Raw genomic sequence first — 26,472 nt, 5'->3', positions numbered from 1 at the left:
AATATTGTCTTTTTGTAAGGTTATATTGCCTTAAGTGTGGAGAGAAGGCCGTATTATAAATCTAAGTAAGCTGATAGAAGAGATAACAATTGCAGCTCTTACGCTAATTAAAAGGAGAGGAATGTGTATGATGCGATTCCATCGTATACTCTGGTTTTGTTTGGACAATAAGCAAAGCACTATCAATAAGCAATTTCATTACAGTCAGTGCAGGTTTTGTCTACTTTCAGTTTCCATCTGTGTTAATTTAGAGTAACTCTGTCAGTTTATTATTGATTGACATCAGTAAAACAATGCAAAAATTTAGCTGTGTGTGCCAGACATCTTCATTTTCTCAATGTTTATTTTGTGATCATATTAATTGAAAATGTGTGAGCTGGCTTTTAATTCCAGCAATATCAGCTTAAAGTTGTTGGCTTTCCCTTTGTATAGGGCTCAAATGAACTGAAAACTTGGTATATTGTGAATAGAAGAGAGTGTTTGCCTTAGATTTTTGTTGTAGACTTGGGGGAGTTGTATAATTGTCTCAGATGTCACATCTAAATTGGCTCAGATGTGGTGCCTAAATTAGCGTAAGTCAGTGGATGGGAGTCCATATGAAAAAGAAACTGATGGTTTTATTACTTTTAATTTGGTTCCTCTTTTCTGGAAGAAAGATGAACTAAAACAACAAAATGGAGTGGGTTTTCTTGTTTTGTTTTGCTTTAATCCTAGTGAGCTGTGTTAAGGAATTGCAGTGGTTTATGCACAGCCCTACGTGAGAGTGCAGGTCACAGAGCATCAAGCGCATGTGGAGTGAAAGCCTATGCTCTACTGTGGAGCCAGAGTCTCCATCAGAGAGAAAATGAAATCTCTCTCATGGGTGTGAAGAGGGAAGGAAGGCAGAAAGTTGCTGGGTGCAGGTGGCACATGATCAGAACTATTTCCAAGTCAAGTTGCCCACTGAGCATCCAGGGGTTCAGGTTAGTGTGGCAGTATCCTCATCTGTGGAAATTACCTGGTAATTCTCTGCTTTTCCACCATTAGTGAGACAGACAAGTCACTGGCTGCTCCATGTGTCTCATCAAGATGCCACAGGAGCATTTACTGTGCTTTCTGCAGATGCATTTGTCCATATCACCAAGCTGAATGGACATCCTAGCTGTTACCTTGGAAAAGTAGTATAATCTAGAGATGGATGTTAGTAATTGCACTATTGAGGGCCAGATGAGTGCATGTTTGGATGTACCATGACCTACCAAGCTATGGTAGGTTTAACTAGAGCTATTTAAGAGGTTAGTGGCTTGATTGAGCAAAGCAATATGAGCTTTTCTACTCTGGAAGAGGGTGCAGTCAGTGAAGCTACTGATGGCTGGGCTGCAGTGCTCCTGTAAACAGCTGCTGAGACAGCTGCCAACAGTGGTGAGCAACACCACCCTAAAGCAGTACAGCTGCTGCCAGTAGGTTTAACAGTCATTGGTCTCACAGCCACTCAGGTGCACACAATTTGGGAAATGCTGTAGGCTTTATTTGTCATGTTACCTCAACAAAGACTTTCCTTCTTTGGGAGTTAGCAGGCAAAGAACACATGCTCAGCATTCACGTAGTTCAACTCCCTAGTTAATGACTAGAAAGATATTTCCTATCCAACCCATTGGATAATAAAGGCAGCAGTTTTGGACAGCTGGTTTGGGCTGTGTAACTATATTGTAGCAGACTGAATTATGTTTTGCAGGTATTGATTTCAATGACTATACAAGTTCATGGTGTTACAAGAGCTTCTATTTTGTGTTATTATTATAGCAAATATTTTAGTGTCATTTCAGTTGAACGTTGAGATCCTTCAATATCTATTTAATCACATCTGCACAAAAATCAAGTTAATTTTGTGGTATTTCTTTTACTATATTAACATATTTGGTTTTGTTTTGTTTTTGTTGTTTCTCTATTTTGTGCCCAAAGATCCAGAGTTTCAGTTCCCAGGCTAACAGACATTTTAAAAGCCAGATTTCTCTGTCAGATGTCTCCCAGTTCTGAGTTTGGGATACTGCAATTCTAGAAATGCAGCCGTGAGCCTAATAGAAATAAAGGTGGATGTGCAACAACAAAAATAGAAAATGGTCTACATATTTTGGCTAAAAAGCCTTTCCCAAGGTCGAAAAGAGAACCAGTAGCAGAGCCAGGAATAGAACCATTATCTCCCAGGCCTTTTTCTTTTTCTTCTGTCCCAAAAGACACTATGCAAGGTACAATATCCATTTGACAAATTGCACAGTTATGTGATGAATTGCATTTATAATGCACATTTTATGGCCTCTTTTGGCCACTTCCTACTAATCCATCTTTCTTGGGGTATGTTCTTAACACTCCACAGCTCTCAGTGGCTATTAAACAACACAAAAACATTCTTTTCTTCCAAATGTAGAATTTACCATAACTACTTTGGTCTGAAACAGAGCTCTGAAAATATTCAGACCAACTCAAGTGACAGGTTTAAGGTCCAATGCCCTTCGGTCTAAGGGGTTAGGAAATAATTTTTCTATGACAAAAAGAGACAATTTCCCAGTGTCCTATTAAGAACGTAAATTCTTTCTACCCCTGCATGCTTGTAAGGTCCTATATTTGTGCACTGGACAGTGATTTGGTTCCAAATATCATTTAGACTCTACATGAGATTTGCTTGTTTCAGTCAAACCGTTACTCATACCAAACCAGCAGTAATCAGCTAGTTATCAACTACTTCTTAACAGTTGTATAGGTAACTTGCATATACGTACACTTGTAGTCTTCTTATGAAGGTTTAAGAACATAAAACATTTATTTACTGTAGTTTAAATTTCTTGGGATTTCTTGCAATAAATATTTATGTTCTGTGATGTAGAACAAAACAGCTAAACCAGGGCCCAGATTGCCAGGACGTGTGTAGGCACAGGCAGATGCAGTACCTGTAATCAGGACAGATGGAATTGAATTAAATCCATCAAGACTTGTGGGCCTCATTGAAATTAGGCAAGTAAGATCCTGAATAATGATACCTTTAAAAGATCTGCTTAAGTGTTATACTGCACTGAAGACTCCTCAAAGTTACTGAGGCATCTTCATGAGGACAGATTGATTTGTGGGGCTGTGCTTGTATTGCTACACGTTGTGGTCTTAGAAACATCTCTTATACTTTCTGGCACCTGCATAACAGGTATAAAGGCACCTTCTTCTCAGTGATCTTGTGAAGACTGATAAATAATTAGTTTCTGTAAAGCTCTTGACTGAAAGTTTCTACCTTTGTAATAACTAGTACAATCATCCATGTCTGTAATGCTGTGTCTCTATATAAGTACTTGTGATACCAAAATAATTGTTTATTAAAAGAAAAAAGTTCATAGGTACACATTTAGTGGTACAAACTTGAAAGTACTGCTATCAAACTGTGTCTTTAGCTGGATGACAGAGGAGAGAGTAGGAAAAAAACACCTTTATGAGAAGTTACCTTTACTCTAACATCTTGAATGTCCTTAATTTTCAACAAGCCTTATGACCCTTTTCTCTATCCATCCTTGTTTCCAGAGCACTGGGAGAAATCAACTACCTGCCTTGGGCATTTTATGCTGTATTCAAGAAAACATGAACCAGGAAAAAAATAAAAAATAAAATAAATTGTTTTTATTTTTAAATATGAACCTTTATGGATAATATTATTGTTAACATTTCTTGAAATGTGTCCGGAATTCAAACCTGGAGGCAATAGATGTGAGAGTGAAATTGGCCTTAGACAGTTAATAAATTCTGAGCAGAGATGCATAAATCAGTGAGGGTATTTTTCAAACTTTTTTTTTCCTCCAAAGGGGTGGGCATGGGGGAGGGAAAGGTCTTTGGAGAATTGTTTTCTATCAGTTCAGAAAATAGAGAAAAGAATTCAGCAATACCCAGTGCTGGTTAGCAGATTGTCATTTTTGGGTTTGATGTTCCTGGGTTTAATTGTCTTTCATGTGAACAATGGCAGGAGCTCTCTAGTGTGCCATGTGAGCATGATAAAAGGGGGCTGTTCTTGCATAGCAATGCCTTTTTTTTATTATTAGCGTAAAAAATTAGCAAGCTGGAAGTCGTTAGGAGTTCCATTGGCATTAATTGTAATGCAGCCTGAATTTGTTTGCAGACCAGTGCAGCAAGACAATAGCAGTAGGGAAAAAAAGCAATATTAATAGCCTTTTACTTATTGTATCATTTTAGTGAGCCTTAATAAGGTGTCTGCTGTCAACCAGAATTTATTATTTAAAAAAAAAAAAGAAAAAAAAGACATGGTAATTGATGTATTGCAGTAAGTATGGATGAGGGCTCAACTTGATTAATGTATGAGTTGGCTTTTTAAGGCATTTTTAAAAAGGCTTCTTAACTGGGTCTTAAGAGACTGGCACAAGCCCACTGTAAACTACCTCGTTGCGGTTGGAAAACAGCCTGACAGCTGCTGATGTCTCCTGTGGCTTTGCTTTTTTTTTTGTTTTTTTCTTTTCTGATCAGAGAAAACTGAAGTAATATAGTCCTCGTCAATAATTGCAGTGCTTAAAAATCTTATAAAGGGATTTCTGTTCTTCCCTCCGGAGATAACTTTTCAAAGGTTAAATTAGTTTTACTTGTGTGTGCTTCAAATACCTCAGTTCCCAATAAGGATCAAGTTTTGCTTTAAATAAACTGCTAGTTTGTGTGATGCACTGGATGAACACCTTGCTGGATACCTTCGATTTCAGTATGAGAAGGACTCTGCAAAGCCTTCAGTTTAAGTCCAGCTGAGGTCCTCCAAAGAAGGTTCCAAGTTACTGACTCACTTGGTTAGTTTATTTTGGAGATAGGTATTCTTTTTTTATTTTTTTTTCTTGTTTCGTACTTGTGATATTCTCTTGAATTTATCAGTTTTGGCATGCCATTGTATCACTCAACATAGTTATACTGAGTAGAAAGATTTACGTTTAGGCCTAAGAGAATAGGGGACCCTGTTATCTTTGATTTCAGCGTGTGCCTAATCTCAAGGTTGCCATGTAAAATACTGTCTTTCTAGGGTCTAAAAGGATCTAAAACTAGAAGAGAAGGACTAAAGAAGGGCTGCAAAGATGGTGAAGGATCTAGAGGGTAAGACACATGAGGAGTGGTCCCTGGTTAGTTCAGCCCAAAGCAGAGGAGGCTGAGGGGATGCCTCATGGTGACTGCAGCTCCTCACAGGGAGTGGTGGGACAGCACTGAGCTCTGCTCTCTGTGACAGCAGCAGGGCCTGAGGGAATGGCATGGAGCTGTGCCAGAGGAGAGGCAGTTTGGGGTTAGGGACAGGGTCTGCACCAGAGGCTGGTGGGCATGGAATGGACTGTCCTGAGCAGTGGACATAGGCCTGAGCTGATAGAGTTCAAGGAGTGTTTGGACAATAATCACAAACATAGGGTTTGGATTTTGGGTGGTGTTATATACAGTCCAGAATTGGATTAGTTGACCCTTGTAGGTTCCTTCCATCTCAGGGTATTTTATAATTATATATTGCCAAAATGTCAAAGGTTATGCATTAACAGGAAGACTCTAATGTGAGATGGATGTCCTATGCAGATAATGAAGAAACTATTTTGTAGAAATACAGATTGTGAAACAGCAATATTTTTGTAACTGTATGTAATTTTGGGTCTTAGACCACTTATTTCACCCTAGGTCAAATAACAGATATTTGAAACACTGTATAGAGGAGATGCTTAAACTCATCTGGAATTTCAGTTGTACTTCCCATTTAGTGAATACCGTGGATAGCTTTTTGTAAAGAGCAGATTGAGGTTTCAGCTATAGTTCAGTTAATCTGAATATATAGCCTATATTTATTTGTAGGGGTCACTGTGAGCCTGAGGTGTAAGGTGGTGAAGCGACAGCATCTAGTTCTATTAAGAATTTCCAGATTTGTCTCCTAGGATAATAGGTGACTTTCTCCTGGCTAGACTAATCAAGGTTCTCCTTTCTGTAATGTTGTCTCCATCAGTGCTGCAAATGTCATCCAAGTAGATATCAAAGTCAAAGAGAGAGAAACAGACTTGTAATTTGTCACAGTAGCATGTTGTCCTTCCTGATAGCTCTGGGTCTTTCCCAGAGGAAGTGCTCAGGCTTCATTATGGATGTAAGCTTTATTAGAATAGACGTCATCAGGTTCAAGTGTTAGGAAAAGCCTTTGCCTGCTAACAAAGGCCGTGGCCTTGATAAGAAGAACGGTCGCATTATCCAGAGGGTGTATGTCACTGCAAATGATGTTTTACTCTTTTTCCTTGCCCTTTTTTTGGACGTGCTGATCCTTCTTGGAGATTTCTATGTGATATCATTACCCCTCTTTGAAGGCTACAGAGAAGGACTTGAGTACCCTGTTGTCAGTTCTTTCCTTTTATTTTGGATCTCGTGCCAGAGAAAAGTCTAGCTGAAGCTGTTTTTGAAAACTCTGTATAGTCTATAGTCAGCTCATCCACAGACTGTTTATGAATATTTCCTTTAAGATATCGTTTTCAGGATTCAGATACCAGAAATGCAGCAGTACAGAGTATGCATTTGCAGCAGGTTTGATTTTAAATGAGATTGTCACATAAATCTGAGTTTCAAATTCTTTTTAATATACTCAGTAAAATTATTAGTTTATTTCTGTGTAAGCTAGCTTCTGGTTGAGCAATGCAGTTGAGGGGTAATTTTCTAGGAACTTTCTTATCATGTCACCTTTATTTTATTTTATCCAACAAGACTTCTCTCTCCAGTAACTCCTACCTAAAAACTTTCTTTCTCTTATTCCCCAGCATCAGATGAGAGAAAATTGAAATGAATTGATAGTGATATTTCAATGCATTGATTGCATCTCAGGCTCTCATCCTGATGATGACCCAGGCCTTCCAACCCCAAACAGCACTCTAATGCCTTCAACATACCGTTCTTGATAATATTTAAATATATTGGCATCTTTGATACTTACTCTTCTAGTTACACCTCTGTAGTCTGTCTTGTAGTTTACATAATACGTTTTAAGGTCTGATTCACCTCAAGTCGTTTTCTCCCTTTCTTTCCCTTATATCCCCTCATATTTAGGCCCGGGCTCTCTGAAATCTGATTCTGAACCTACCCAAAGGCTGCAAGCATTTGAAAACTAAGTGTGGGTTCTGAACAAAATTTTACAAATGGTTTCCATTTAATTAAGGAGTCAGATTGAAGACCATTAGTAAAATGGAAACTCTGCACCATAATCTAACCTTGATATATTTCCATCTGCTTATAGCCCTGTCACCACTGGAGCTGAGAACTGAGGGAACTGTTGAATACATTTTCATACCTTTGCACTATTTTTTCCAGACCCAGGTTAGGTTGGTTCTCAGCTGTTCTGTACATCTTTCTTTCACTGACTTTGGCTAGAATTAGAAGAACCATGCTTTTATTTGAACTCTTTGCTGCTGAATTTGTTCAGTGGAAGAGCAGTGATGTGAAAGGGGGGGCTGAACTTGTGATAGATTTTGGAGGTAAATAAGACGGGGTTCTACACAACTTAATTATCTGCAAGAAGCATTACTGTGAGCAACACCGTAAGCGACACTGAAATAAGTAGTGATGGTGACTGTGTGTTATGACATTCCATAAGGATGACTTGGTGAACCAAGGAAAGCAATATAGCATATGGGAATCATATGGGAATGGTAGGGAAATTGGGTTGTTCTGGTTATGGATTGTTAGGCTTGGCTGTGCCATGTGCACAAAACTACAGGTTCCAGTTCACAAAGAAAACCTGCAGTCACAGACCTCAAATCTGATTCATTTACAGGATTTCACTTCCACAATATTTGGGTTACCTCCATGTTTGAATCTGCTGAAACTGCTGCTTTGCTATGAACTTTGGGACCTTATGTGCACTGAGAACATTTCCCCCAGCCCCAATAATTCAGTGACCCAACTGATGTATAGCGGTAACTTCAGTTATGTTGCAGGTACATTGCAAATCTGACAATGGATTTGTCATTGAAGTGTGCATTATATCTGAACAATAATTACCACAATACACTAAAAATACTATTAATTAGCGTCATTATTTTATATTTCTGATCAGAAAGTATTTTTGAACATATTACTGAGCAGGTGTTTCTCTAAAGTTCAAAACCTGTCTCTCCCAGCCATTTATCACTCTGAACCTAGCAAATGGATCAGAGATTTGGTGGTGATCTTAAATTTGTTTACACTTGCAGTTTTCAAGGCGTTTACTTGAAAAAACCTAGTTGCCTCTCTTGTTAAGGTGTTGTTACAAATCCTTGTGCAAAGTCTTTTTGCTGGAACTAAGGAGGTCTCTTCTCTTGTACTGTAACAGAACGCAAATCTCAGATTCCTTGTTCTAAAAGTGGCCTCTCATTATTACAAGAGTAAAAATACAGATGATCTCTGCCAGACGCAGACAGAGACTAGGTGTCTGTGCTGACACATCACTACAAAGAACTGTTATCATAGGAAAATTTCTCCTTCTAAACCTGGGCTTAGACTAATATGAACAGACACATGAAGGTCCCAGTGGGTGACCTTTGCTCACATGAGAATATGTCTGCTCAGGGTTTTCTTAGTTCATGTTAATTGATTGCCTGATTGGATTGATTAACTAATTGATTTACTGTGGTTTGTGGTTTAACATGAGGTTTGGCCCAGGGTAGGCTTCATAACTTTTTGATGTGGAATAGAAATTTTGGAAATGCCCTCTCTAGCAGCAGATATTGCTCCATTGTCATACACTGGAGGATTCCCATTGCAGAGGATACTAATACCTAGTACGAATAATGCTTTGTGGGTAGTGTTAGAATGAAGTGGTCTGAGGAGTGAATTTCCAGTGTATTTTAAACCCCCTGATAATTTTTTGTAAGCCCACTTTAAGTGCATATTGGGAATGCCTGTATGCAAGTTATCTATCTACTCATTTTTTTTTGCAAGCAATGATGGGGGGGGGGGGGGGGGGACAACTTAAGTTTGTTTTCATAATGTTGTTCCTTTCTTCTTTCTCTAGAAGTATATTATTAATCTTTTCCTTCTCTCTTGTGCTTACCACTGTGCATGTGAGAACCCTAGTAAATGAAAACCCTAATATGAGGCCAAGAAATTGCCCTGGTTCTTTGGTTTACGTGCATTTGGAGTAGTCTGCTGGCTGGCAAAAGATGCTGTTAAATGTGAGATTTCAGAACCAGAAATTAGGATCCATCTGTCAGCTTGAAAACATGTTCCAAGTTTCTGATGTAGGCAGTTGAAATGAATTTGCTTACATAAACTCATTTCAAAGAAATCATACTGTTAGACCCAAGATGAGGGCGCAATAGACTTTCTTTTCATGCTCTCGGCATTTCTTGATACTTAAGAGACCAGGAAAAAAATATGTATGTATTTCCTATTAAGCTGTTTTGGAAATAGTCCTCCCATATCAAAGCATATTTAAAAAGCAGATTGCATTTGATAGCAGTAACTAAAATGCAGTAAGAAGCAGCCTTTTGATCTGTTGTAAATAAACTCTTTTGCAGATAAATATGTTACAAGTGTTTTTTTGTTCATTTGCTATCAAATTTAGTAGCAACCAGTGGAATTGAGTTCAGCCAAAATGGTTCCATATCAGAGTTTGAATACATACTTCGAAATATTAAAAGATAATGATTTGTATGGCATTGTTATATAATGCATTTCTTGTCTTCTCTTGTGTGCATGTGACGAATTCCAGTTGATAAGCCCAGGACTCTGGAGTCAGTTGTCTGGCTAGTTATTAAGATTAAGATAAGTACTGAGAATGGAAAGATACAGTGCATTGTGCTGCCCTTATGGGACTGGGCCACCTCGGATTCCAAGTGTAAACAATGAATTAGTTCTCCCTGGCTTATTTCAAACCTGAGGTGTGCACTGTAAATATTTGTGAAATATGATGGAAAGAGTATGGAAAGATTTTTTTTTAAACTATTTTTTTTATTCATTACATGTAATTATTAAAAACCAAACCTTACCTTGTGCCTCAAATCACTATAGAGCATCTTTAAAGTTCCAAGACCAATTTCTGTTAATTACAAAACGAACTTTTTTCCCACCTTATCTGAGACATTGAAAAAAAAAATACATTTGGACAGCATTATCACTGCGCACTTCATGCTGGGTGTGCTGCTACAACAACAACAGTTAATGCTCACAGGGCAAAGCTCAGTTTAAGGGCTAGGAGATCACTGTAAGACCTGAACTACAAAATACTGAAGTCAATGCAAAATCTGCATATAATTTCAGTAAGCTTTGGATCAAGTCCAGAAGAAAAGTTAGAGACTGATATGTTTCTGTGCTGGAGAGTTAAGGGCATCGCGCTGTCTTTTTCAAAGGGAAGTGAGGAGAAAGTTTTCTGTTGTTCCATGCTAATAAGATATTACTGAGATATTTTAAAATCAACACCACCAACAATAAAAACAATGCAAACTACAAACTCAGCAAACAAAGAAACTCAGCACAAACACTTCCTGAAGTTGACTTGCTACTTCTCAGTAACTATAACAACTGTGAGCTTTGCTACAGATTGGTAGCTAGTACTTTCAGGAGAGCAAAATTATCTGCAAGATCTTTGTAGGAGTGACAGAAAGTTATTTAGGAAGTATACTGAAGCTGTGTGCTGTGCAATGTCAACGATGGGGTAGCAATTAATTTTTGTTAATGAATTTAAAACTGGATGTATGGAAATGGTTATACAAAATGTAGATGCTGATGAACAGCTAACTAGTCCTTCGGGCTTGTGTTGCCTATTTGTAAATCATTTCAGCAAGCATGATCTAATGCAGCAAAAACTGCTCTGAAATATGAATTGAGATTTACCCTATTCGTTCATTCTTTGTTTTTCCTTGAACTATGTGTAGGCATACAGCCCTACAGCAGAGCTGTGTCCATCCTCTGATTAATCACCTCCAGTGAGGAGCTAGTTTGTAGGTTTTGTTCAGTTTCAAAAGGATTATGTCTAAACTCTACAAATTTTTCACGTTAGTGGGTAAATTAAAGAACACCGAAAAACATTCATGTGAAACCAAGAGCACAGCTGAATGGCCCCCAGTGATCCCTGCTTTCGACGGTATTTTTAATGCAGTAAGAAATAAAAACAAAACAGAACATTGTTAACAGTTCAAGGCTATCTGAGGGAGCCACGTGAACTGCTTTTCCCTGAGAGTCAGAAAGTTGTATGGCTGAATTAGAAGCTGTCTCTTTCCTTCATATGTCAGTTAAATCATTGTGCTTCCTTAGCTCCCCTAAGGTATACGCTGTGATTTCCTCTTAACCAGCAATGAAGATAAATAGCTCCTGTATCTTTTCTGTTTACAGTTATCTTAAGCAAAACCAAAATTAAAACAGAATCACTGTGGAATCGCTGTTTCTTGTTGAATCCTGAATATAGGACAAAAAGTTGAAATATCTCTTAAACAAGATATATACATACAGAATATAAAACATATGTCTTAGTATATATGTGAGTGTATTTTTAACTTAAGTTACTAATGGACCTTGAGAAGTTGAGTAATTTAAACAGTATCTAAATTTAATGTGCTGTAACCAGGTAAATGAAACTTAGAATAGGCTGGAATATTTGGAATACCACACTCTCCTTTCTCCCCATTTATTATTATTATTATTATTATTTTTTCCATGGCCTGGTCTTTATATTGTTCCATTGAGTCACAAGTGAGAAATCACTGAGGTAACTGAGACATCAGCACCACATAGGCTGAGGGCAAAGCTCTACTACAACACTAATTATCAAAACACATATGATACAAGGAGAGCATGTGCAGCCTTGATGCTGTTGCTGCAGTCTAGCAGAGATGGTGACTGGAAAACCCTGCAAACACCCCTATGCCCTACACCTATTTTAGGTTTTTAACGTAAGTGTACTCTCTGGCACACACGTACAGTTTTGTGCTGTACAATCACAGTGTGAAACCAGCTACGTGTTTTAGCTGAACTCTGCTTGGTCTGAAATACCCACGTAGTTAGCATTCCTGCCAATTTGGTATGATTGAGACCTTTACTTGAACTGACCTCAGAAGGAATAGAAGACTAATTGAGGCAGCCCTAGTTCTAGCTCTCTAGAGGTGTAAAACACTGCAAATGGTATCTGGTGCATGCATAAAAAGGTTTACATAGTGCAAGAGGGCTACAGAAAGGGAAAGAGACTTTTATTTCTCTCTGCAACCTTCCCCCTCTTTCCCCTACAAGGCTTCAAGAAAAAAAAAAAAAAAAAAAAGCCATTTTATTCCAGTCTTAATGTCTTTGCATGGTAAAATAATAAATAACACTTTTATTATTATTATTTTTTAAAGGGAACCAAAACAATGCAGAAGGTAAAATTAGGACAGTGCTTGGGTGCCTCAGGGCTGTAATTAAGGCTAACTAGATAGAAAAGAGAATATTCTGCCTCAGATTTATGCTCGAATGGGGGGGAGGGGGAAGGGAGAGAGGAGGAAGACAAAGTGAAATGCAGCAAAAGAAACCCGTAATTCCAATGTATTCAACTCGCCCATCAGAAGAAATGGCATTAATTCAGGTACCCAATTACTGTAATGTGGTTCAGAGCACCTCAATAGGTGTTTCAATCTCAAGCCAGGACTAACATTTGTAATCCTTTAAATGCACTTAAGAAATTGATGTTACAGCCCCACAATCTGTTAGGGGCCTTGCTTCCTGGCTGATTGCAAAGTATCCCGCCATTAATTGGATCATCAGAATGTGATCCGCGTCCTGGTCCTCGGATTATGTAAGACTGACTTTGCTCTGACGCGCTGAACCAGAGGCTGCTTTTGCTGGATATTTTGACCCTTAATGTAGATAAGTGGTATTTTTCATCAATCTTAGCTTGCATTAAAAAAGGGAAATGTCAATTCAATGTGGGGCATTTAACTTAATTCAACATCTTTTAATTTAATACCTTGGAAAAGTTAGTCCGTCTCCGACCTGCTGGAGACTTGTGCTGATGGAAGGGTTTGTAGAGAGGGACTGAAGGTAACTCATCCCCACTCTGTGATATGGTCAGATCCCAAAAGCCTCTTCATGCTCTGTTCCTGTATGGAAAGCAGGAAAGCAAAGGAAAAAAAAAAATGCCACTGAATGCTGTTTTGCAGTAGTTAGTTGTAAGTTCCTTCAGATACTTTGGGCTGTTCCCCAGTGATTGTTCTGTGCACCTGAGGGAAAAGGCACAAAATTATTTCCATGTTTGCTGCTCTGTTTTCATCTTAGTTTATTCTTTTTCTTTTTTATTTTTTCGGCGAATCAGGATAGTTTGATTAATTCACGTGTTATTTTGGTACTAGAGTAACAGCTAGTTTAGAAATCATCTGCATGGACCAAACCTGAAATCCTGTTTAAGACAGGGGAAATGCCTCCTTGCAGAAGGAAGCATTATCTCTATTAAAATAAATAATTATCACTGTAATAACTATGGGAAACATTGTAGCATCTCTTTAAAAATTGCCATTATTTATTAACTGCATATATTATTTTTTCTTTATACTACATCAGAAAATCCTTCCTAGTGCTTCCCTTCCTAGTATGGAATGTGTTTGTCCCAGTGACAGAGGTTCAGAGGTGACTGCAGAGTAATATTTTATGATGAAAATAGTAAGCTTCCTTTTTTTCTGGTCGTTGCAATGAGTGTCAAAGTTATTTGACTCTTTGTACGCCTTTGAAAAGTTGCTTATGGCCATTGCTGATATGGTGTTGGTCTCCTACTTGTTAGGAGTGAAGGTGAAGAGAGTAACATCTGGTTTCATGGCTACAGCTTCTCAGTTCTTGATGTCTTTTTTTGCAACTTATGCTTAATAATAATAGATATGGAGATGTATTGAAAACATTTAGAAATCGTGTTGTACTGTGGGCTGGAAGAGATGTCAAGACACCACAGGTTGATGAGGTGGTAGGACTTCATATTTTCGCATCATCTTCTATCTTGTCTTCAAGGCCTTTAGGATCTTGAGAATATTCCAGGTGGAGGAAAGAAAGCTCTTGAGACATCTTCTTTCTGCTCTGTGGGAAGCATGTAGAACCCAAAGGAGAATTGGACCAAAGGGTGGTTTTTGCATTTCTTCCATTTTCCTGCAGGGCAAGGACTGGTTAAAAGTATGGCATGTAGGAGAAAGAGGTCCACACTTTGAAACAAGGAGTTTAAAGAAGATTCTGGGACCATGTGATCAGATTTCTCATCCATACAGATTTTGCAGTGGCTAAGGATGATGCTCTGAGCCTTTTGGTGATTCAGAGAATGGAGCTGTCTTTGTGTTAATAAGGTTTGATAGATTAGCAGAACACTCAGGTTTGTCTTCTCTGAGGGTTTGCGGAGAATTAATTGTGAAGGCACGAAAAGGCTTTTTTCTGGAAATACTTTTGTGATCTTGAGCACAGATAGGAGGAGAATTGGACTGGTATTTCATGTGAACTAACTCTTGTTAGCAACAAACTGTGCATTTGTCAAGAGAACGCCATTTCTGCTGTTGGTTTGGGTCTGAGTTGTGTTGCTCATATGTAAGTGCCTGACCTTGCCTTTTCTCCTCCTGCTTTCCTCTTGATATGAATTGAATAGGGAAGTAGATATATGTGCTTCTGATCAGCCAGATTGGCACTCGAGGCTGCATGAGGACAGTATAACCTTAGGTTTACAGTGCTGGCTGCAGCAGAAGAAACGTGTTTGGTCCCTATAAGCTGCCTAGACAGTCTCCTTAGAGTATTAGTTGTGGTGATCTTCTCTCCTTGATTGGAACCTGGGAAGTTCCTGGCATAGAAAGTTCTTGTCTGCAACAGGAGGGATCTACTGAACAATAAATAAGAGCCCTGTGTAGAGATTCCTAGAAAATAGTGAGCAGGTTTCAAAAAATAGTACTTTTCTACCAAACTTGTTTCACATTATGGTATTTGAATCTCTCGTTGTAAGTATTTAAAACGAGATTATGAATGTTCTCCTTGAAACTGTATCCCCAGTGTAAGAATGGGATCTTGTGTTGCAATGCTATACTAAGTGAATTAACATGCAAAATGAAGTCCAGAAATGTTTAAGTGCATATTGTCTGTGAGGGTGGTACAGCTACCTGAGCTTACCTGTTTTCAAAAGGAACGTGGAAGGAAGCTCACTTGGCCACATGTACACTTGGTACAAACAGAATCACCTTTCCTGATCAGAGGGGAGTTGTATCCTCTGCCAGCCCCAAATTTATCTCTGAGACTTCGAGATAAACACTAGTCTCACACTCTGTTCATTCAACAACAGTACAAAGCTCTTTTATGAAGGGAGAAATACAAAGTAATGTAGGTAAGCCCATAATTACTTTGGCTGTAGAACAAACACTACATTTCTTCCTGCTTGGAAGGACCTAGGCTTCTGTTGGGAGAGTGGGTTCTGAGATATCTTCAGCACTGGTAATGTTCCTACAGCAGCTGCTTTTCCTAGCACACCTTATACACAAGGTACTTCTGAGTTACTCCACTGTATGGAGAGAGAGGCAGTCTTTCACAGCCTGTGTCTCTGCCTTTCTGGGCAATTGATTTGAGGCCCAGACACTGTCTCAGGGTGTTTTGTTGCATGGGGTTGCATTGTAAGTGCGTCACTTCCCATCTGTTTAATTGGACCTTTGGGTGACGCTTCTCTGCTGCTTTATCCCCAGACAGAAAGCTGATCCATGTTTTTGCTACAAGGTTGGAAAGTAAAGTTGAGTTTGTGGTGAAGCAGATATATTGGCTTCCCATGCTTTAAAGACAAATGGAGTCTCATCCATCGCTGCTACACCAGTATGCTGGTGCTGTTTCAGGCTGCTTTGGGTTAGGGTCTCAGTTTGCCCTTCCTTCCTAATGGGGTCCCTTGGTGGTGAATGCCATCGGAGTTGCAGGATGGATGAGGTGCCCTAAGGACCTGCAGCAGGCTGCCTTTTAAGCAGTGTCTCGCTGAACTGTGAACTGGGGCTTTCTCGAAGCACTGCATGAGTATATGAATTCAATTTGGAGATAAAAAAGGGAAAAAAATACCACATACAGCAGTGTGTGTCAGTTTGAAAGCACACGCTACTCAGTGGCAATATCAATATGCATCTAAAATTATTTTCTTGTGTTGTCTCAGGTACTTCTCAGGGGCTCTTTGTTCTTGCTCCCTGTGGAACGGGCTGAGAACAGCGGCTGGTGCTCTGCTTCAGCCGCTGTCAGACAGGCTTGCAGATGAATTAATTGCATCCTCACTAATGACCAGTGGCCCCCTCGCTGCTGGGAAAATGGCCCCTCTGCCTGTGGGACTGCAGTGGGCCAGCTTCATTTGGTGGGATAGCATGCATAGAAATACTGAGTAGGGCAGTTGGCTTTTGGGTTGGAGAGGGGGTATACTCCTTTGGGGCTGTAATCCAGCTTGAGTTTGTGAGTTTCTTTCCATGCATTCATCTTTGCAAAGCAAAAGCACTTTCTAGTTCCCAAGTTGCACTCACATTGAACTTTACCTATATGATTTGTTGGATGCTATTACAAAAGGGTAGGGCAGAAGTGTCATGAAATAGAGCAATAGTCAGTCTGTTTTGGTGTGTCGTAATAGCTCACGTGTATTAGGGTGTGAAGCTGAGCAAATGTCTCAAACAGCTGATTTGGATTTCAGCGCTGAGCCCAGATGCTCCCTTGCACGCTCTGCACGGCACAGCAATTTGGGGAGCCATGGTCTCAGATAAAGAGGAATCACAGACAGACTTCTGCTCTGAGGGGTGAGCTCTCCCTGCTCTTGTCTTTTCCCTTCCAGACTTTTCCTTCTCTCAACTTGCAGTGTGGGAGGACACCTTCCTGTGAGATTTCCAGGAGCGTGTTACATACTTGTTAGCGTGGTTCTCCCGTTTGATTGTAGCTCTCAAGTAGCTTTGAATGTACCAGTAAATGTGTGTTACAAGTGAGAAGCGAAACAGAGAAGATGTCTTCACCCGAGGTTTGGAAGTGGTAGGAAGTGACCTCTTACACTTCTGCTTTTTAGATCTTTAAGACCTAAGCCACCCTAAATCTACTGTCCCTATAAAAATCTGCATTTTAAAAGGCTTTAGGAGGCTTGCTGACCTTGCAACCTACTTTGTAAGGAGTCTGCACCCACAGCTATTAAACAAAATTAATTTCAGCACTTTTAAATTGTTAATCTTGCAAAAGACAACTTGCTTGCTCTCCAGTGATCCCACAGGTCGTCATTCTGTGAGCTGCAAGCCATCACCAGGGTTCACGGCTCTGAACATCATCAGTCTGCTCATGGTCTCCCAAATGCCTTGCAAAATTAATTCCTTTGCCCTCCGCGTTGCCTCCCCCGGCAGCCCTGAGTTCTGGGTACTCAGTGAGCTCTTGGTACATAGTGGCCGCACCATAGGTTATTCTCCTTTTAAGGTTACTCCATCCTAAATCTACTCCTCAACTCACTGCAATGAGCTTTGGGCAGCAGGACACTAATTCAGTAGGAAATGACAGTTTTAGTGTTCAGAGCGTTAGCTTTTCTATTGCAAGGGTGATGTCTCCTGTAAGTTAAGTTTCTCCATCCCCATGGGGCAGATGTTTTACCAGCTGCTAATTTATTTTGTATCCTTTTATGTGTATTTTTTCTGCTTGGGCGTGAAACTTGGAAACACTGCCTTTTTTCCTTCTTGCAGTGATATGTGGGAGCCCACTGAGGGTGGGGGACGATGCTCCTTCCACCTCTTTTGTCTCTGCCACTCAAGCCAATTTCAGCTATCTGCCGCCTCTCATTTGGGATAATAGCCTCTCTTTTTACTGTTGTCTTGTCATGTTTGATTCCGCAGCACAAGGGTTTTAAATTAGCCAAAACGTTTGCATGCTGGGCTTCCTCTGCTGCCACTACCAGTTGTGGATCCACTAAACCACTTGATGCTGAAATTGATGATTGCTCGGAAGGAATAAGAAATTGTTGGTGGCTACCGGGAAGATTCATTCATGCCGAGCCCCTTTTAAGCCACATAGGGGGAGGGAGAAAGAGATTTCCTTCATTTCCCCACTGCCTGGCTGGTAGCTACATTGTGCCTGTGCCAGGCTCCTGCTGAGTGATTACAGCCTTGCTAGGCTGCGTAGTTCCTGTGATTTTGAAATAAAAACAGAAGAGAAAAAACAAAACAAATACCAACATCCAGGGAAGTAAGAAGGAATAAAGCTCCAAAGACTTGCAGCTAAATTCTATAACATAGTACTGTTGTATTTTCCTTCATTGGACACATTTATTTATTTATTTATTTCTGCTTTCGGTTGATTAATTCCCCTGGCTAGAAGTTTCTCCCAGCAGAAGACTTGTTGTATTGACCCACTTGGGTTGGTGACAACCAACCACAGCTGGGTGAAAAATGACCCATCTTCATTGGGCTCTGAAATAACTGAGAATACAGCCCCGAAATAAACTGCACCCCAGAATGCCTTTTACTTGTTTACGTTACAGGTTAGAGATGTAGGAAACATATAAGGGAAAAGAAGAAACCAGTGCTTGACCGACTGTCTAAACAGAAAAAAAAACAATGGAAGCCATAGAACTGAGTGTGAATGACTAAGCACCATGTTAGGGCTGTGCTTATATTTGACAACTGTATGTAGTCACATGCAAAAAGTGAAACATTTATTTTCTCCTTTCTGTTGACTTTCTTTTTGGCTTTTTTTTCTGGAATATTCCAGCATTGCCTTCCCAACCACTGGGTTATGGTGATAATTGTTAATTCAGGTGGCTGAATGGTCAGGAAAGGTCTCTGAGAGACCTGCATACAGTGGTTCAGGGCTTCCAAATCCAGAGACAAATAGGACCTGAAAGAGATTAGTAGCAATTGTAATGAGAGGGGAAAAAAAAAAAGTACCTCTATTAGCCATGTAGGTGAGCTCACAGCCATTAAGAAGCGTGGTTTCAAAATTTACAGTTCATTATATAGTGTCTCAAGCAATATTCTAAATATATCACAGGCAGGAATACGATTGCATAGCATCCAAGCCAACAAAGATGTTCTCATTTGATCTAACATTGTTATTAGTAATATTCTGGCACTTTCTTTCCTGATTACTAAGCCACATGTACTCTTGCATAAGATGTCCTTTTTCTGCTTACAAATATATATATATATATATATATATATATATATATATATATATATAGTAAAAATCACCTTATAAGTTTGAAGATGTTAGTATATAACTTCATTTCTCTCTTGTATGTAACAAATCATGCAGAAATCATGTGAATGACTAAAGCTCTAAAAAATACAAGCCTAAGAGGGGGAATCTCTGGAGGCCAGCAGTGGAGTGCTGCTGTGCATGGCCGGTGCTGCAGGTTTCTGTTTTTTTGCCAATTAACAGCAGATTGAGAAGTCTGGTGATGGCGATGGGTTTAGTCCTGTTATCTGTCTCTAACTGCCCTGCTGCCCTGAATTGCTGATTTCTCTGCAAAATCATGACAGATGTGTTACTGGGAAACATATTGGTTGAGTAGCTGGTGAGAGAGTTAATGCAGAGGATAATAAGTAGCTAAGGCTGTGTCCTCCAGCAGACTTTGATGTGTTTTGATAATATATGGGACGGGTCAATTTGCCCTATTAGCAAATGTAGGCAGTTTATGCTCTACATACAAACTAGAGATTTGATAAAGCACTAAATTAGTTTTCACAAGGTATTAGATGTTAGATACTTAATGGGATCATCATGCTTTTGCTACACTTGGTTAAAATGTGTTCTGTAACAGAAGCATGAGGCAGCATGACATTTCACCAGGAGAGGAAGCGTGTCTTGTGACTGAATCACGAGCCTGGGAATTATGAAGTCCAGACATTGCTTGGCTTCTGGCTTAGCCTCTGTGTGGATTACCAGTTTTCTCTTTCTGCATCTGTAGAATGGGACTGTGTTCTTTCCTTTTCCTTCTGCCTCCCTGTGAGGCTTAAGCCATCGATGCTTTTGGAGTGGCTTTTTTGGGGAAGGGAGGGAGAGTTGTGTGTTTTGTTTGTTTTGTTGTTTTGCTTATTCTTGGATGCAAAGTGTTATGAGGTGCTAGTAATCATAATTCTATGAAGTGCTTCTACTGTAAGAGACTAATACCATCCACCTCAGAAGGCGCTTAAACTTAGTGGCAGAGGATTTTCAGGCAAAAACTTGAATAAGAAACCTTTAGTAAAGAAAGAATGTTTAGTTTTTATTGTTGTGATTCCCAGCTACATCTTGCAGCTGATCTGTACCCGTTCTTATAAGGTGAGGTAACTAACACCCATAGTTCAGTGAGGCCAGACCTGAAAATTCCTTGTTAATATACAGCACATGAGGATGATGTCCTTCCCTATGCATGCTTGCATCCATTTTACCAGTGGGGAACTCAGCAAGCAACCCTCCTGGGACAGTGGTCAGTCTCCAAAATAGGTCTCGTCTGAGTGCTTCCATCATCTGTGCTTCAGTCCCTTCAAGAAGGCTGCTGCTTCTGTTAGCTGATGCCAATCTTATTATCATCTTTGCTATCAGATAAAGGAATATGAAGTGTACAAAGTGGCAGAATGAGCTTTTAGTTATGTGTTTTCTGTCTAGTTAAATACAAATCCTAAACTGCTGACAGGAGTGTATGCTCATAGCTAACTTCTGAAAACTGCGCTTTAAAATCCATCTGGCATTTGGTATTTGTCATATGAGTATGTTTAAAGTCTAATTTTTGGTTATAGTTAATTTTCCAAGTGTTTATAGCTATTGTTCTTAATTACATTGGCAGCGCATGGCTTTGTTTTCTCTAACTACTTACAAAATAGCCAGTCCCAAGTGAGCAGTGCCAGGCTTCACACTCCTCCCAGCCCCAGGGAGACGTCCCTGCCTTTCTGTGAAATGCCACATGAGTGCCACACATAACCTCAGCACCCCCACCCCCTCCGTCTGAAAGCACAGAAGCTGCATCCCAATATAGATCACAGTGGAAAATGACTCAAAATTACATGACGGCTTCTCCCTCGTTTTGCTCCCCCCTTCCTCTTCTCAGCCTGTTTCCCAGATGGGCTGTGGTAAGAGATGTGTGGTGTATGTCAGTATTTTAGTTCGCTGTTGCTAATAATCCCTCTGCGTGTTTCATTAGTGCCTTATTTGTAGGATTGAGAGAGGGCACCTGTGGTGCAGTCTGTGTCCTGGGGACTGACAGGATTTTTGGTCCTGGAGTCCTGTTCCCCATTGGGTGATGCTTCAAGCTCAGGCCCTGCTTTTTAGAGCCTTCAGAGCTTGGGGAGAGCAAAAACTGGGGTGCTGGCATAGACAGGGCTGGCTATAAGTCCTTCCCTTGTAACATCCCATAAGCCTTGCATTTGGCGGGCTGCGCTTTCCCTAATAAATTCATTTTTGAAGCCACTTGTTAGTCAGGCACTGTGCTCTCTAACTACAGCAAGGGCCCTGTGTCTTGGGCATAAATTACTCTTGTGTGCCACTGTCTCTGAGCAGCCCCCCAGTTATGGATTACTTTGTTCTCGACTTGACAGGAACATAATTAGAGCTGTTGATGAAATCTACCAAATTGTTCCTCCGTGGCCTCAATGGTCAGGAAATTTGGCTGAGTCGTATTTGTCACCGACGTAAAGGCTCTAAACACTTCATATTAACTATGTTATTAATGTGCCCTCTAATCTGTCCGTGAATTGGTAACACTCGGAGTGAGCTTGTGCTCTAATAGCACCTGGTGATGAATACATTGGAATGCTGCTAAAAAGTTTCTGGAGGGTGAAAAAAGGAAATGTTAATGAAAAGTGACTGTTTCTAGGCTGTTTCTTTTTATGTGTGTATATCTTTGTTATGCATATTTTTTTTTGTTTGTTTGTTTGCATTTAATGGAGATTCATTTAAGCTCTACATTGACGGACCCTTTTCTGTTCTATAGGATTTGCTGACATTTTGGCTGTTTCATTGCCAGAGGAGGCTTTGTGTGTCCCAAAGGAAGTGAGTGATCTGGCCATACAAATCCTGCCAAAATATTTTAACACCGTTACGATTTTCTAGTGCAATGCGTAGTGAATGTGACTAGAAAAGGATGGTGAGTGACGAAGGGGATCTGTGCCCTCTCCTGTGCACTGCTCAGGCGGAATGCGCAGGCAGGAGCTGGGGTGGTGGGAAGTCGTGGCCAGCAGCATGCTGCTCGCCTCTCTGGTGTTTGGCTTTGAAGAGAATAAGTGTGAGCTGCTGTCCATTCTGGGTCGTTTCTGAACTTTCCTAGACCTTAGGGTGGTTGGATGGGGGGTTTGCTAGTTCGTGCTAAATAATTGTGTTTGGGCTCCTGTGATTGTGCAGTACATTTAAAACAAGAAAATGTGCTGGGTGCTTGCAGATCATAGAATGGCTTAAGTTGGGATGGACCTTAAAGCCCACCCAATTCCACCCCCCAGCTCAGGCTACCCAGGGCCTCATCCAACCTGACCTTGAGTATCTCCAGGGATGGGGCACTGGGGTTTCTCTGGGCAGCTGTGCCACTGCCTCACTGCCCTTTGAGTAAAGAAATGTGAGGAAGATAGTGGTGGCTGCCTCTCATAGAGGGTGACCAGCCACTATCTGGTACAACACAAACTGTCTCCTACAGAGCAATGGGCAATGCATGAGTTATAATGACTTTGGGATGGTTCTTCACAACGTGAGCAACTGTGTTTGGATGAAGTGCTAATGCACAAAAATGCTGAATTAGGAATTTTCACCTGTGGCGTTCAGGGGATGTCAATTCTGATAACATAATTTTTAGAGCTGGGAATATGGGAAAACACTGTTAGATCCTTGACATTTTGACTGAAAAAGCAAGTAAATTATCTTATATCTTAGCTTAGCGATTTATTTTACAAATTTAGTAAACACACTCCAGAAAAAAAGATTAAAAAACAAACAAACAGAAACAAACAAAAAAAAAAACAAAAAACCCTCATCCTGCCTAAAGGTAGTATTTAGTACACAGTTTAAAACAGAAAACCCTCAAGCAGTTCAAAATGATGGCTGCTATCCTGCAGTCAGAATGTTTTGTGCTGGATGTGCACCATGCTGGATCAGTCCTATGTGGTGTTGTTATAGGATGAGCTCCTTTCTCTTCGATTGTTCTGAATTCATGTGTGTAAGAGCAGCAGCCAAACATTTCTGCCAGCAAGTTTTGCTGAAGGAGAGAAAGCAAGTGCAAAATAGAATTGTTGAGAATGGCTGTAGCTTTGGAAGCTGTCAATTTTTCTAGCTTTACCAAAGGGTCTGCCCTTACCAAGCTGTTTGTAAGCCTCACCCACATTGTTATATGCTGTCAGGTATCTTCCAGCCTCTTACTGTTGGTGACTTTTCCCATCCAGATGTTTTTCTATAGGTTTGTGTTTGGATGCTGAGCAGAGCTACAGGTTATAGAATCATGGAGTTGTTTGAGTTGGGAGGGACTCTTAGATGTTGTCTAGTCCAACTACTTGTAGGTGTCCTCAATGAATAGGGACACCTACATCGGATCAGGTTGCTCTGAGTCCCGTCCAGCCTGACCATGAATGTATCCAGGGATGGGGTATCTGCCACCACTCTGGTCAGCTTGTGCCAGTGCCTCACCCTGATTGCAAAAAACTTCTGTCTTATATCCAGTCAAAATCTTCCCTCCTTTAGTTTGAAACCATTTCCCCTTGTCCTTTAGCAACAGACTCTGCTAAAGAGTCTGTCCCCTTCTTTTTTTATTACCCCCCTTTTAGATACTGAAAGGTTCTCATGCTCATCTCCAAAGCCCTTGTCCATTTTTTCCTGGGCTTGCTCCAATGCTACTCCCACACAGTACCATTCCCAGGGGCAGTGATGCTGCTACCAACGCGAGAAAAACATTAACCTGGGAGTTGGAGCTCACTTTCAGAACTCAGCCCATGATCTTAATATTCATTTAAAAAAAAACAGGAATCTAACTCTTAACTTTCTCATGCAAATCAATCTATTTCTAGTAATGAGCAATTTAAGTTTGGTTTGATGTTGTTTTTTTTTTTTTTAAATATGTAGTTGCCATCCCTGGAAATCAGGATCAGAATTCAGGATGCTCAAATTAGGTGTTAGTGCATATAGATACTTTGTTGATGACTCTATTATTAGAATGAAGTAGACCAGTACTTTTCCCTGTGACTGGTTGGGCTTTTTTTTCCCCACTGTTTTTATCTTTTGTCTCTGAGTTCATTTTGTTGAAGTTTTTCTCCTTCAGTTTCACCCTTTAATTCATTTCTACCAAAACCATGGGGTCGTGCAGGGCTTTCTAAATAATTACATCATGTTACTCACAGTCTGTTGAAAACTGAATTACACTTTTTTTTGTCATAGCCATGTTTTTATCACTGTTCTAAGGCAGCATTTTATTTGGGATACCTGTACCCAAAAGTGTGCTGTATTGCTGTTATGGCTGGACTTGATTGATCTGTCAAATATGCATTCACTACTAAGAATTTTTCCTTAAATAAGTGAGTACTGTATTGCAAACAGAATAAAAAAGATTCTAGTTTTCTGTTTATTTTCAGTTTCCAGTCAGAGCATTGTGATGTGTACTCAGTATGTCCAAATCTAACTTGTTTCATATAATAGACCAAAGGGTATCATGAACAGAGCAACCAAGAATAACCTTAATTCTAGTTTTCATCTCTTGGTTAAGATTAGGGAGCAAAAACAGTTCTATAGAAACTAAAACACTTACTTGGGGGGGATAAGGGGAAGATAATATTGGAAGTGGGCTCTGGAATATTAATTTGGTAAAGACTGTGTGTTCTTCAGCATCAAATGTGGAGAGCATGTGCTAGTAGACACTTGTGCTTAGAATTAGGATAAGAAATGATAAGAAACAGACTTAACACTTCATAAATTTTGAGAAAGGTTGCTTTCTTTCCCAGACAAATTTCTCAGCTGTTTTATTTATTAAGATCTATTTATAAAATAAAGGGTATTTCAATGAAATTTCAAAGCTGTTTCATTCAGGAACTGTACCTAGAGTGAAGATTTATCACTGAGTAGTTCGTATGTTCAGCTGCATCTCTCCTGTGGTGGTGTTTGGTTTGTTGTTGGTTTTTTATTTTCCTTGTAAAATTGAGTTTGAGGAGTTGTTGTTACCAGACTGGCCAGTGCAAATCTTTCAATAGGCAATGCCACCAAATTCACTCACATGTGCATACGCTTACACAGGTGTGCACACAAGAAAACACCCTCCAGACACACACTCCTGCAGTGTATGGACATGTACTGCAAGTTGAGTGCAAAACAAATTCAAAAAGAAATAAAAAGTGAAATGTACTGCAGGATTTTAGCCTGCTGCTGGATGGAAAAGCTTGCTTTCGGTGCAGCCTTCTAGGTCCTCAGTGCAAACTTAAGACTTTAGATGACCTGGTGTATGCTGGTGGTGTTATCCTTCTGAAAATTGCCACTGACCTGTCCTCAAAACACATAAATCCTTATTGAGTGCAGCTGCTCAGGTACAGCAAACCGGATTTGGCAGAGTGTCCAGCTATGAAACTGTGTGGTACTTGACCTATATGAAGTCATAATGTTTCAAAGAAAAGAAATACTGTCTAAACCGACAGAATACTAATTATGACCATTACTTTGGATACTGATTTCTGAGTGGAAATGTATATGGACGTCAGTTCCTTTTTTTGGCCAGGGAATGAGCACTCTTAGTTGTATATAATGCAGTAGCTAAGAAGTGTTTCACAAGTGTGGAGACCAAAAAGATGGACCTCAAGCTGACTCAACTATGTGGCGGCTTAGCAGAGGAATGCTTTTGCTCCATGTTTCACTGAGAGTAGCAAGCTATTCCCACAGTGTTATTCACCTCTTGGGAGTTAATCGAAGAGTACTTGGTAGATGTGCTCCATCATTGATGCTTTGTTGCCTGTGGTTAGAAAGGAGCTGAAAAGGAAGTTATTTAAGATGGAGAAATCCTATGTTACAGAGCAAATGAGAGAGAGAATAATGTTCTGGTTTCAGCCTCAGAAACAGCTTTCTAAAGATTACTGTGGGTCCAGGTTGCTCACCTAGGAAAGCTTGAAGCAGTCTGTTCAAACAAAAAGAAATAAAAGGGGGGAGTGTGCAGTTGCTCAACCCTCTCACTGTGTGAGAGCTTGAAGAAGAGCTGAGGCTGAGATAAGAGTCTGTTGGTTCTCTTCATGAGGAGACTGAATTCAAGTTTGCAAAGATATTAAGATTTACTAAGTAAAGTCATACTTGTCAATAGCTCCTCTTGCTCGATATTTAAAGTTCAAGTGCTTGTTTGCTTTGTTTAAGTGCTCTGAAGTACTTTAAAGTATTGGCCCATTTATATAAACAAATAGAGAAACTCACTGATAGTCTTCTCAGAGTGTGTTACCCAATATTTGGTTATCCTTCCTTGGGTCTGGAAAAGAATTGTACTAGCAACTTCTGATATGTGTGACTCTATGTTAATGAAGTATGATATTAGATCACTTGTGCAGTCATTGTCTGTGTTGTGCACAACTGTGAAGAAATAATGGGAGTTAGTAGTTCAGAAAGAGATTTATTAAGAGA

The 26,472-nt window shown here is 39.9% G+C and overlaps 1 protein-coding gene across 11 annotated transcripts in view; it reads left to right on the top strand.

The window, feature by feature from the left end:
* Window positions 1-26,472, top strand: part of ESRRG (estrogen related receptor gamma) — a 378,604-nt gene that overhangs the window by 137,399 nt on the left and 214,733 nt on the right. For 5 of the 11 annotated variants that reach the window (XM_072333661.1, XM_072333656.1, XM_072333659.1 and 2 more), the window contains exon 2: window positions 21,848-21,906. The exons of 4 other annotated variants lie outside the window; for them this stretch is intronic. Coding sequence is in view for 1 of the 7 variants with exons in the window: in XM_072333653.1 (XP_072189754.1) it covers window positions 21,848-21,906 (59 nt within the window). In the remaining 6 variants the exon portion in view is untranslated. Of the gene's footprint in view, window positions 1-21,847; window positions 22,001-26,472 lie in introns of all 11 variants that reach the window. 2 more of the 11 variants (XM_072333663.1, XM_072333657.1) reach the window with 1 other exon arrangement.

The sequence above is a fragment of the Excalfactoria chinensis genome, chromosome 3 (genome assembly GCF_039878825.1).
Source record: "Excalfactoria chinensis isolate bCotChi1 chromosome 3, bCotChi1.hap2, whole genome shotgun sequence".
NCBI lineage: Eukaryota > Metazoa > Chordata > Aves > Galliformes > Phasianidae > Excalfactoria > Excalfactoria chinensis.
This window is presented reverse-complemented; position numbering and strand designations above follow the sequence as displayed.